The sequence below is a fragment of the Ostrea edulis genome, chromosome 6 (assembly GCF_947568905.1).
Source record: "Ostrea edulis chromosome 6, xbOstEdul1.1, whole genome shotgun sequence".
Lineage (NCBI taxonomy): Eukaryota > Metazoa > Mollusca > Bivalvia > Ostreida > Ostreidae > Ostrea > Ostrea edulis.
The window spans coordinates 24,224,598-24,238,118 of record NC_079169.1 but is presented as its reverse complement, the minus strand read 5'-3'; the positions used below and the strand labels follow the sequence as shown (position 1 = coordinate 24,238,118).

Sequence of the window (13,521 nt, the reverse complement as noted above, 5' to 3'; positions counted from 1 at the left end):
TATAGAGAGAAAAATTTTGGGCCTTTTTATGTATACAATCGTATTTTGTTCTTTGCAATTAAGATTAATTTCCTATGCATTTCAGCCCGAGTAAAAGTATATAGTGATCGAGAGAGAATCATTTATTTTAACTATAAAGTGTAAATACATGTAGTTCAATTGTCTCACTATGATGTATCTTAATTAATGGCCATATTTTTATGATAATTGCATTAGCAGCAAGTTGTAAGTTATTTGATTAACTTGCAGGTTTGAACTTTATATGGTGACATTTATTTATCACATTGGCAGTTCACCATTGTATATATTGGCCTATTCCCATAGAATGGTATGTTTGAGTATTTTGAGTTACTGGCTTAAATATTTCTCATAGAATGATAGTGTATATTTTATATCAAAGTAATAACTGTAATGTTTATATTATGATAAGCATAAATGTACAGTAAAGATTTTATCCATAGGCAAGAGTAAATATTGGGAGATGCATTTGTGTATTTAATGTTACATGTATAGCACTTTGTGTAAGACAAAGTTATCTCCCTTGAAGTATGTAAATATTGCTACCATTAATTGTATATCAATTAGTCTGTAAAAGTAATATTGTATTTTATGATTTATACATATGTTTGATTATTGTTATACAATTGTTACAGGGTTTTTCAGACAACTTTATAAACAACCTTAAATACAAATGTATATACTTTGCTGAATAAACGCCTCGTTCCGAACCTCAACAGGAGTTGGTCATCATTACCATTCGCAATCAACACCCTGTTACATAAATATTGTAAACAATAAAAATGGAAAAATAAAATTTGAAAATTTTCTGCTCAAATGGTGTCCATGCTCCTTTGTTGTTGTTGTTGACACATCGAAAGCATCTTCCCATACAGGAAGGGGATAACCCACTGTGCAGTGCACATGGGAGAAGGCTAAGTTTTTGAACTTGTGCCTAATCCTTCTGGTGTTTTAATGTTGATAAAATAAAATATGTTCAATTAAAATCTTTCTTATTACATGACTTCACTCAAATCCAGGTGTTTGACACTAAAAATTTTGCAGGGCTGTGACTGAATTCCTCTGAAATCGGAGGAAAGCTGGTCAAAAATGGAGGGAAACACCTCACCTTACCTTGAAAAATATCATTTTCTGTCACTTTAGATCAAACCCAGAGTGTTTCATTTTTCAAAAATTGAGCCAATCAGAGGATTTTCTCTGAAAGAAAAATCACACCCCTATTTTGTGAGAAATTATCACTTTCGAAAGCTTCCGGCACAGGCAAGTTTCACATTTTCTCTATGTCGACCGTACTCTCAATACAACAATTCAGCATCAGGCATCCTGCTCTTCAACATTTTGTTCCACGTTTTGAAGCATATGATAAATGCGTTTTTGTGTAATTGTTTGTTATTTTGTATGCTTACTTCAAGAATTGGAAATAAATTCAGTTTCTTGTATTCTTTTGATTACTAAATGGCATGTGATGTGGTCTATAAAACTGTAAGCCTGGATGATACATATGTATTTAAAAACTTTGTGGGGACATCTATCGTTGCGGTTGTGATAAGTGCATTGACAAACAAACTCTCCATCAACATCAGAACTACTCCACATCCACAAAATCAGGAGTCTGGTTACCTCGAATCACCAATGTGTGATCCAGCCAAAATTAGGACACAATCAGGCCATTTTTCTAAAATCATCAACATGTGATCATGCAGCCAATCAGCTATCTCAATCAAATATGGGGAAAAAAATCATTATAGCACTACATGTAACTGACTTCCGAGGCCATGTACTCCAAACTATAGAGCATTATCTTAAACTTGTGTCTTCTCTTTCTTCTTCTCCATCACTGTACAGCTGAACACTTTGATTCCAAAAGATTGAACAAAACTACAGATTCAAGAAATATGTTTATAAAATAATACATGTAAATACAATCCATTTCATATCATAATGAAATTCTTTTCGCTTGGTACATTTATCAACAAAGCACAAAGTGAACACAATGTTTTTCTTTACCTTGAATCTTACTCTAACAACAATTAATTTCATAATTATTCACTGCTTCACATCTGTTCCTCTTCCAATCTCTTATGCAGCTGGTATACAGATAAATTCTGTTCTGACATCAAAGCCTAAGTATACCTAATCAATCTAATCTCATTATTTCTTTTTCCCTTTCTTGCCCTTTCCCCCTGTCAGGGCCTCTGGATCCTGACCCTGAGCTACAGCCAGCTGTCTCTTCAGATCCAATAAAATGGCCACCTCAGAATCAATTTGGGATTTTTCTGCTTTCTGGGATTTCAGATCCCGCACCAATAATCCCTGAAAACAGTATTACATATGACAGACACCTGTTATTGTCAATTATGACACAGTGTATTGTTACAAACTATAAATCTAATGCACAGCCCAATAAACAAATCTCCAAACATTAATACCAAAATAATTAACTGTCCTTGTTGGACACAATAATTAAACCATTCCCAGCTACAAGAGGCCCATTAATTAACTTGTGTATGAACTATAGAGAATAATCCCTCACATTATCAGAGCAATATTGATTGTTGTTAAGATATTACAGCCAATCAAAGATAACCACTAACTGGTGATTGATAGTCTTTTTCACAAGTGCATGTATGCAAAACAAATAATGTCACATTTTTACATTTTGAAACATTGATAAGATAAGCTTTTTTGCAAGGAACAACTCAATTATAAGTTGGCTGAAATCCTGCAATATCAACCAAAAAACAGGAGGACAATGAACCACATTGCTCACCTGAGTCACCTTGGCCCATATCTAAAAGATTTTCCCTATATATTTGCATGTAAAATTTTGATCCCCTATTGTGGCCCCAACCTACCCCTATTGTGGCCCCAACCTACCCCTGGGGGTCATGGTTTTAACAAACTTGAATCTTTTCTGGCTCAGTCATTCTTGAGAAGATTTTTAAATGGCCCCACTCTATTTTTTCTGTGATTAACTCCCCTTTGAAGAGAGTAAGGCCCTTCATTTGAACAAATTTGAAAGCCCTTCACCCAAGGATGCTTTTTGCCAAGCTTGCTTGAAATTGGCAAAGTGGTTCTGGAGAAATCAGAAGTGTAAAAAAAAGTTTACACCCAGACAGACGACAGACAACAGGCGATCAGAAAAGCTCACTTGGGCTTTCAGTTCAGGGGAACTAAAAATGGAGTACTTTTCACCCTAGACTTATTGCAGGTCCAACAAAAGTGGCCTGCTTTTATTTAAAATCCAAGTCTAATGACTAATCGTCTGCTTTGGTTTAATCTGAATTTTGAGTACTGATCTGTTTAAAGACAACCTGACTCAGTAAGTCTGAGAATACTAACCTGTTTAGAAACAGCCTCAGTGAGTCTCTCTGTCTCTGCACTGTCCACTGCTCCACTTACAGGAGATGGTTTGACGTTTTTATTTTCCTGGAAAAGAAATCAATTTAAATATCAAAAAAAATTACGGATTGAGGATAAATCTAGTAGTAAAAAGTTTTACTATCTATAATTTGCGTATAAAATCGTAACATTAAAGACATTTTTTCTCTCTATCTCTAAAACATTTGGAAGTTAATTTTTTCAGCATGATCAGCCTTCGGAGTTTTTAAGGTACCTTCTTCACTTGGCTGTTGTTCTGTTTTCCTCCCCCTGAAATGTTTTCCCCTGACAATTCTGCCAGCTGTTTCTTTAGAGCTAGTAGTTTCTCCACCTCCTCTTTTATTGCAGCTTTATCTGCTTTCTGTGCTTTCAGCTCCCTCACCAACTTTCCCTGAATGAAAGCAAAAAATAAAATTACAATCTATCAGGTCAAGTCAACTAGATGTAACAAACTAAATTATTTTGTTAGTTGCAAAACCTGAGTCAGACATATTTTATTACATGTACAATGAAATTTGAGATTAAAATTCACTTTCAGATGAAATTAAATCTATAAATAACAAGTTTCAATATAAAATTGAAGGAAACAAGACACCCATGGGCTACATTGCTCACCTGAGTCACCTTGGGTCATATTTAAAGATTTACCTACATAATCACATGTAAAACTTTGATCCTTATTGTGGCTCCAATCTACCCCCAGGGGCCATGATTTTTACAAACTTGAATCTGCACTATGTCAGGGAGCTGTCATGTAAATGTAAACTTTTCTGGACCAGTGGTTCTTGAGAAGAAGATTTTAAAAGATTTTTCCTATATATTTGCATGTAAAACTTTGATCCTCTATTGTGGCCCCATCCTACCCCCGGGGGGCTGTAATATTAACAAACTTGAATCTGCACTATGTAAGGAAGCTATCATGTAAATGTAAACTTCTCTGGCCCAATGGTTCTTGAGAAGAAGATTTTCCCTGTGTATTTGTATGTAAAACTTTGATCCCCAGGGTCATGGTTTTAACAAACTTTAATCTTCACTATGTCAAAAAGCTTTCATGTAAATTTCAGTTTTTCTGGCTCAGTCATTCTTGAGAAGAAAACTTTTAAATGACCCCACCCTATTTTTGCATTTTTGTAATGGTTTTCCTTCTGAAGGTGGCATGGTCCTTCATTTGACCAAACTTGAATCCCCTTCACCCAAGGATGATTTGTACCAAGTTTGGTTGAAATTGGCCCAGTGGTTCTGGAGAAGAAGTCGGAAGTATGAAAAGTTTACAGACAAATGGACAGACAGACGACAGACAATGGGTGATCTGAAAAGATAACGAGCTTTTAGCTCAGGTGAGCTAAAAAGCAATCTATCATATACATCCATTCTTACTTTTTTTTCAATTTTAAAAAGTTTTACTTAAAGTTTTTCCTAAAACTTTTATAAGTTTTGATAAATATAGCATGATGACCCCATTGGAAATAAGTCAATTAAGGCTTTCATGGGTTATCCTCAGGTCAATGGTTCTACTCCTCTAAACTCATATACAGTAAAACTCGAATATAACGGACACGGATATAGCGAAATTACGGCTATAGCGAAGTGAAATCAATTTCCCCGGCAAATTATTTATATACTCTATATAAAAATCTGCGTCTACAATGAACACGGATATAACGAATTTACAGATATAACGAAGAAAATTTCTATTCCCCTTGAATTAAAAATGAACATAAAAATCACTTTTTATAATGAATCTCTTTTCATTTTAAACTCCTTGTGATTTGTAATAATCGCTTTCCATTGGCATAAAGGACCCACAATTATTACAAAATTTCTGTTTTTAATTTTCAAAAGAGGTTGTTAACACAAAACAATATTTACACATACGTTTAGCAAATATATTGTCGGTATTGTTTACTATTCTCGTTAATTTTTGAAGTTTCATTGCATTTATTTTATGGTACACTCCTTTATTTGTGTAAAGCAACAAGTAAATGACAACTGCGATAAACTGTTGTATGTATTGCACATAATTTTGTGGACATTTTTCTTTCGACTTGTTCTTGCGTGACTGAGTAATCCATCAAGAAAATTTATCATATATACGTCAGTGTGTATAGTTCTTGTATAAAAATATTTCTTCTTGAAAATACATAGGCTTAATTTCTCTTTGAGACAATACAAATGCAAATGCATTGATTGCTGCTTTCTTATACAAATGATATACATGTAGAACAAATCAGTTTTATAACGAATTCGTTATATCTAAATTATGAATTCGCTATAAGTGTATAGAGAATTACGCTTATAGCGAATTTTCATAGACTTTCCGCAGAAATTCGCTATATCAGAGTTTTACTGTAACCTTATAATGTATCAGCATACTGCTATAGTTGTAAAACATGTGATTATTTCATTGGTAGTTTATATGTATTTATAATGTACCATTACCTGAATAAACAAAGTTGACTACAGAAAATGGTGCCAAATTGCTTCAGTGTAATTTCAGGGAGACCTTTATTTACTCTTCATGAAAAAAGTCTATTAAACACTACAATCATGATCATTCTTAAAGTACTTGTATTAGATATCTTATACTACAAGGTATCTTTAAGTGAGAGAATTGGGGAATTTGCTTCTATAATACCTGTAAATCTCAAAACACAAACCAACAAAAGCAATACAAGGACAGGGGAAGTCAAAAGTAGCACACAAGTACAGGTGTCAAATCATGAGACTGTAACACAGGGGAAGTCAAAAGTAGCACACAAGTACAGTGTCAAATCACGAGATTGTGTAACACGGGAAGTCAAAAGTAGCACACAAGTACAGGTGTCAAATCATGAGACTGTAACACAGGGGAAGTCAAAAGTAGCACACAAGTACAGGTGTCAAATCACGAGACTGTATAACACAGGGGAAGTCAAAAGTAGCACACAAGTACAGGTGTCAAATCACGAGATTGTGTAACACAGGGGAGGTCAAAAGTAGCACACAAGTACAGGTGTCAAATCATGAGACTGTAACACAGGGGAAGTCAAAAGTAGCACGCAAGTACAGGTGTCAAATCATGAAACTACATTAAGTTAAACACAGGGGAAGTCAAAAGTAGCACACAAGTACAGGTGTCAAATCACGAGATTGTGTAACACAGGGGAAGTCAAAAGTAGCACACAAGTACAGGTGTCAAATCATGAGACTGTAACACAGGGGAAGTCAAAAGTAGCACGCAAGTACAGGTGTCAAATCATGAGACTGTAACACAGGGGAAGTCAAAAGTAGCACACAAGTACAGTGTCAAATCACGAGATTGTGTAACACGGGAAGTCAAAAGTAGCACACAAGTACAGGTGTCAAATCACGAGACTGTATAACACAGGGGAAGTCAAAAGTAGCACACAAGTACAGGTGTCAAATCACGAGATTGTGTAACACAGGGGAAGTCAAAAGTAGCACACAAGTACAGGTGTCAAATCATGAGACTGTAACACAGGGGAAGTCAAAAGTAGCACGCAAGTACAGGTGTCAAATCACGAGATTGTGTAACACAGGGGAAGTCAAAAGTAGCACACAAGTACAGTGTCAAATCATGAAACTACATTAAGTTAAACACAGGGGAAGTCAAAAGTAGCACACAAGTACAGGTGTCAAATCATGAGATTGTATAACACAGGGGAAGTCAAAAGTAGCACGCAAGTACAGGTGTCAAATCATGAGACTGTAACACAGGGGAAGTCAAAAGTAGCACACAAGTACAGGTGTCAAATCATGAGATTGTGTAACACAGGGGAAGTCAAAAGTAGCACGCAAGTACAGGTGTCAAATCATGAAACTAAGTTAAACACAGGGGAAGTCAAAAGTAGCACACAAGTACAGGTGTCAAATCACGAGATTGTGTAACACAGGGACTGGCTCTTAAGCAAAGATTCTAAATTTACCGTACTTACCTGAGCCGCGACTTCATCAGTAAGCTTCTGAATATCCTCAGCACCGGCAGAGATAGTCTAGAAATTAATAGAAGATAATGTTACAGACACGAGTTCAATTTTAAAAGCTATCTAACGCAAATAGATTGCAATAGTACATTATTGTACACTTGGGTGACTCAGATACATGTACGTGAATGTCATATGAACCCTATTTCCAATCACATAATATTTTACCTCTGCTAACATTCAACAAGCTATAACATAAAATTGTTTCTGAGCCATTCATACCTGCTTGGTGGGTTTCTGTGGAGCACCTTTTCCCTCAAACATTTTCTTCATTTCCTGAATTTTGGCAGATTCTATTTTCTCAAACAAAGGACTGGGCTGAAAAAGAATGCCACATCCATAGACTGCATTTGGGAAAGTTTAATAATCTTACTATTAATTTCTGTGAAAGTTGCTTGTGACATCAATAACACGATGACAGTAGAGCTACATTATCATCTCTCAATGGATTTGTTAGCTAAGTTACAAACCAATTATCATGTTTCAGTATGCTGATCTTAATAGCGAGCGAAGCTGGAACGGGCCAAAGGCCCGTCCACGAAGCAAGGCTCTAAAGGTAACACGTATGTAAAAGAAAAAAGTCAAAATCAGCAAAAGAAAACGAGATAATCTCTATATAAGTTCACCGAAATTTTCGTGATTCATATGGGCGCCACCATTCATTTTTTCATTACCTGCTTCAACAGTTATTCGTGTTTTATTTTGAATTTCAATAATAGAAGACTCTAACATGCAATTCGTAATTTAAACACTCAGTTTGTTCAATGTGAATAGTATAATTATCATTGTAACAGGTTTTAGCAAATAAATACATATAAAACCGTAATAAGACTAAATAGATGAACGAGTTCATGAGTTTCTTTGAATAAGAATATATGATAAAATTACGGTTACTTTTTCTACCATTTTGAATTTATTGGTTAATTTTATTTGGTTTTAACGGCCTTTTTCATTGCATACGGAATGTATTATTGTTGTTTATAATTGTTTGCTTTGAAAAAAAGAAAAAAGTCGAGGCTAAATGTGACGTCACAATGTACAGTTTACATCGCCTTGCGTTTTATTTCCCGCGTTCAATGAATAGGCGGATCATGTAAAACTGTTGTCCCCATATAAACTCCTTTAATATTGAGATGTTACTGGGTGTTTAGCGTAAGGAAATTTCATTCAAAATATATATTTATAAATGAATCATAATCTACCATACTTAATGGAATTATGATTACCACTCGGGACACGGAGTTACGTACATGCTTCGCTCGATCCAACGGTCACACCGTATACATATTAGAACTACATGGCTTAACTAGATTCTTAGCTTCATTCCAATCATGACTGAATGAATGACGTTCTTATGGAGCATCCACAATATCATAACAGAGACTTCCTGATCCTCACCTTGGCTATCTTATGTCCGGGCATAACAGAGACTTCCTGATCCTCACCTTGCCTATCTATGTCCAGGCATAACAGATACTTCCTGATTCTTACCTTGCCTATCTTATGTCCGGGCGGTAAGTGACACACAAACTCTTGGTGGATGACATTACAGTCAGATGGTGTCTTCAGCTGCCCCTGTATAGTGGCACTGACCATCGGCATGTAGGGCTGGACAAGTATGGACAGCAGGGTGGCCAGGTTAGCTGACAGACTGACCACTGTTCCTGCTCGGAGTCTACAAAATCAAAGTAAAGCTGGTCTGGAAAAAACTACTTACTCTTAACAATCTAATTAATCTAGTTAGGCTAATTCATTAACTGCATATAAGATACTTTCTTCCATAATCATAAATGTAATGTAAGGTTTTCCCATGTTCTTTCATCACTAACAGCCAAGATAGGATCCTCCCATTACTAACACACGAGATAGGATCCTCCCATTACTAACACACGAAATAGGATCCTCCCATTACTAACACATGAGATAGGGTCACCCCATTACTTACACACGAGATAGGATCCTCACATTACTAACACACAAGATAGGGTCACCCCATTACTAACACACGAGATAGGATCCTCCCATTACTAACATATGAGATAGGGTCACCCCATTACTAACACATGAGATAGGGTCATCCCATTACTAACACATGATATAGGATCTTCCCATTACTAACACATGAGATAGGGTCTTCCCATTACTATCATAGGAGATTAATAGAATCTTTCATTAATACGAGTGTGGGATAGGGAAATTCCACCGAAGGGACAAGATTCGCAGTCTAGGATGAAGCTTTGCCAAGTCCTATACAGCGAATCTTGTTCCAGAGGTGGAATTTCCCTATCCCATACAAGTAAATTTTCTCACATTTTCCTCACAGTTTTGTGCATAAATTTAAGAGCTTTGAGAAAATTCAAAATAATCAAAATCCTCATTTGAACTTCAATTAAAAAACTAATTATATAGACAGAAAGAGCATACCTGAAAATGTTTACACTGTAAGTGTTAACTAAAAAACCTAAGGTTGTCAGAAAGCTACATCAAATTAAAATTTAAAGAAAACAATACAAAATACTTTACTTCACCGTGTAACATAAATCATAGAAAATGTATGACGTCACAATCAAATGATGTCGCAGCATTGCGAGACTAATAGAATCCTTCATTATTACGAGTGTGGGATAGGGAAATTCCACTGAGGAGTCAAGATTCGCAGTCTAGTACAAGGCTTTGCCGAGTCCTAGACAGCAAATCTTGTTCCAGAAATGGAATTTCCCTATCTCACTCGAGTAAATAATGAAGGATTATTTTTCTCACATTTTACCTACAGTTTAGTGCATAAATCTAGGAGCTTTGAGAAAATTCTAAATTATCAAAATGCTCATTTGAACTTCGATGCAAAAACTAATGTACATGTAGACAGGTAGAAAGAACATACCTGAAAATGATTTACAGTGCAATCAAATGACGTCGCAGCAGTGTGAGACAGAAAAAATCTCACAGGGCTGTCTCACATGGGTAAAGTCGATCTCACACTGGTGATGTGAGAAAGGTTCCTCCCATTACTATCATACGAGATAGGGTACTCACATTACTAACACTAAGATAGGGTCCTCCCAATACCATCATATGAGATAGGGTTATCCCATTACTATCATACGATATAGGGTCTTCCCATTACTAACATATGAGATAGGGTCTTCCCATTACTAACACATGAGATAAGAGTCATCCCATTACTATCAAATGAGATAGGAATGTCCCATTACTAACACATGAGATAGGGTCCTCCCATTACTAACACTAAGATAGGGTCCCCCCATTACTAACACATGAGATAGGGTCCTCCCATTATTATCAAATGAGATAGGAATGTCCCATTACTAACATATGAGATAGGGTCCTCCCATTACTAATACTAAGATAGGGTCCTCCCATTACTAATACTAAGATAGGGTCCTTCCATTACTAATACTAAGATAGGGTCCTCCCATTACTAATACTAAGATAGGGTCCTTCCATTACTAACACATAAGATAGGGTCCTCCCATTACTAATACTGAGATAGGGTCCTCCCATTACTAATACTAAGATAGGGTCCTTCCATTACTAACACATAAGATAGGGTCCTCCCATTACTAACACATAAGATAGGGTCCTCCCATTACTAATACTGAGATAGGGTCCTCCCATCTTAGGCTCTAGCTGAATATAACTTAAATATAGAACCCTGTCAAGTGAGATTTCCTTCATTGCACACATACAATGTAGATACTCATGTTTGATTCTTATGTTCTTTTATCTATTCATGCTCACTGATCAAAGAGAGTTAGCCCAAACAAAGCATAATGCAGGTCCAGCTATACGTGCAATTCAAACCATCCAATCAGAATTTTTTGGAAATGGAAACTGTGACATCTGCTGTACCCACACCTGTACAAGGCAGGTTCTAAGTGGCAGGTTCTAGTTGGCAGGTTCTAGTTGGTAGGTTCTAGCTGACTTACCTGTCTGTATCGCTGCCCTTCACCAGGACCCAGGGTTTGTTGAACTGCATGTACTGGTTCCCCAGCCTTGATATACTCAAAATATTTCTTATTGAGTCTCGGAGCCTGAAATCAATGTATAGGTGTGCCACGTTAGTATATACAGCTATGTGACAGAGCTCTACAGTTCTTGGAATGGTTACGGTCTTCAAGGGTTTTTTCTTCACATTACAGTATAGCCTACAAAATCATCAGCCCAGTTCTTCTCTGGTTTATGTACACTAAAACAGTTTAAAATATTTATGACAGTCTAAATTCTAATGTATTAGCAGGACAATTCTGCAAGATCTTTATTTGACTTGAGTTCATTCTAGAAGCCCTTACTTGACTTGTTCCATATTTTCTATGTAGGTGCGCAGTTCTCTGTTCACTAGTGCCAGCAGGTGGAAATCTTCATCTGTCAAATTCATCTTCTGAATCTCTCCCCCAAAATTATTACTGACAAACATTAAAGCCCTGCAACAAACATGAACAACATACATGATTTCTTAGGCCAAATAAAATCTAAAGTAACTAAAGACTTTACAATGATGAAATTTACTAAAAATGTATGTATATGAAATATATAATTATATACACCTTTAAAATGTGTAATAGTAGTAGCCGAACAGAAGCTTGTAATTACTGATGCCCAGATTGAAGTTATATAGTTGAATTTCCATATCTCAAACACTGACATCTTGTAAATCATGGATATGTTGAAGAGAGATGGATGTCCCAGCTACACTTTTTTTTCATGTTTTTAACCTCAATATCTCAAACCCTCAAATATATCAAAGCTTTTTCTCTCCCCCATTGATTTGAGATAATGAGGTTTGACTGAATATTATGTTTTAATAATTAATGAAACAGAAATAAAAGATCGATCAATGGCACTAACACAATGAAATCTACCTAATGTATTAAGTTTGTCATTGTCGGGAATGAAATCAAACACTATAGTCTTTAAAAAAAATACTCACGTATGACAAATAACCCACTGATGAAGTTTTCTGTAGTATGTAAAAACTGGGTTTCTGAGTTATTTAAGCTTACCTGCTGATGAAGTTTCCTGGATATTTAAGCTCACTTGCTAATGAAATCTGGGCTATACAAGAGCTCACCTGTTGGTGAAGTTTCCTGGGCTATTTTTAAAAGAGCTCACCTGTTGATGAAGTTTCCCAAGTTATTTAAGAGCTCACTGTTGTTTTTCAGTTGAAAATCATCCCAGCTAAAGCTACTATCCTACAAATAAAACAGGCACTGTTAAGAAAGTGTTAAGAAGCTGTCTCTCCATGCAATGGGTTACTTTTTCATTCTTTTTGAATTGACAAGAATATGGCATTAAAATATTTTTACTAAAATTACTTGTGTTCAGATAAATATAATTATGAAGAACTTTAGCAGCTTTTTAAATGGCATTGTTTTCAAAGGACGAAGTATTTCATTACAGTCCAATGAAATATTTTCTTCACACATACACCCTATATTTATTAACTTTTATAACTTTAATTACATTTTATTTTTTACTTATAAATTTTAAAAGGAATAAAGGATATTAGGCTTATCTAATTGTAACATTTTCTCACTTATTTCATAGTAAAACCCCAATTCTATGGTTTCCTAATAACAAAAAGATTAGTATTGTTTGAAAGTTCATGTCCATGTTCATGAGTTACTGTAGTTAATTAAAATAATTTTCAGCATTTACATTATAGTAAATCTCTATGCATTAATTTTCATTTCAGTCCCAAGAGAAGCAGGAACCATGCAATTCACTTTTCTTTTTTATATCCAAAGATGCTAAACATCAAAATGAGTGAGACTTGTCCAATAATTTCAGATAAAAACAAAAATTGTTCAAAAGTTTACTACTAAAGATTGATGTATTACAGTGGAAGGGAGAGCTCACCAAAGGTCACCTGGATGACAAAGGTGACCTAAAACTGCTTACGTCTGACACCACAACATACCTGTGACTCTGGCCGTACATACAAGAGGTAGAATCGAAACACATCGGCAGGGATTCCCGTCTCCTTAGCCTGATGACCAAACACCCCTGTCCCCCGGCTTTTGGAGAACTTTGTATCCTCATAGTTCAAGTATTCTAGTAAACAAGACTGGTTCATGGTACATTTGCATACTGTAAAACTTATTTTCAAAGTTACATGTAA

At 35.6% G+C, this 13,521-nt stretch overlaps 1 protein-coding gene across 1 annotated transcript in view; it reads right to left on the bottom strand.

Annotated features, from left to right (window-relative positions):
• Positions 1 to 1,903: 1,903 nt before the first annotated feature.
• LOC125645833 (methionine--tRNA ligase, cytoplasmic-like) overlaps positions 1,904 to 13,521 on the bottom strand; it is a 38,267-nt gene continuing 26,649 nt past the window's right edge. Inside the window, exons 16-25 of the mRNA XM_048871692.2 lie at positions 13,321 to 13,454; positions 12,513 to 12,592; positions 11,693 to 11,824; positions 11,330 to 11,434; positions 8,874 to 9,057; positions 7,605 to 7,700; positions 7,335 to 7,391; positions 3,635 to 3,790; positions 3,361 to 3,447; positions 1,904 to 2,331 (exon numbers count right to left, since the gene is read on the bottom strand). Coding sequence (XP_048727649.2) covers positions 2,170 to 2,331; positions 3,361 to 3,447; positions 3,635 to 3,790; positions 7,335 to 7,391; positions 7,605 to 7,700; positions 8,874 to 9,057; positions 11,330 to 11,434; positions 11,693 to 11,824; positions 12,513 to 12,592; positions 13,321 to 13,454 — 1,193 coding nt within the window. The 3' untranslated portion in view covers positions 1,904 to 2,169. The remainder of the gene's footprint in view (positions 2,332 to 3,360; positions 3,448 to 3,634; positions 3,791 to 7,334; positions 7,392 to 7,604; positions 7,701 to 8,873; positions 9,058 to 11,329; positions 11,435 to 11,692; positions 11,825 to 12,512; positions 12,593 to 13,320; positions 13,455 to 13,521) is intronic.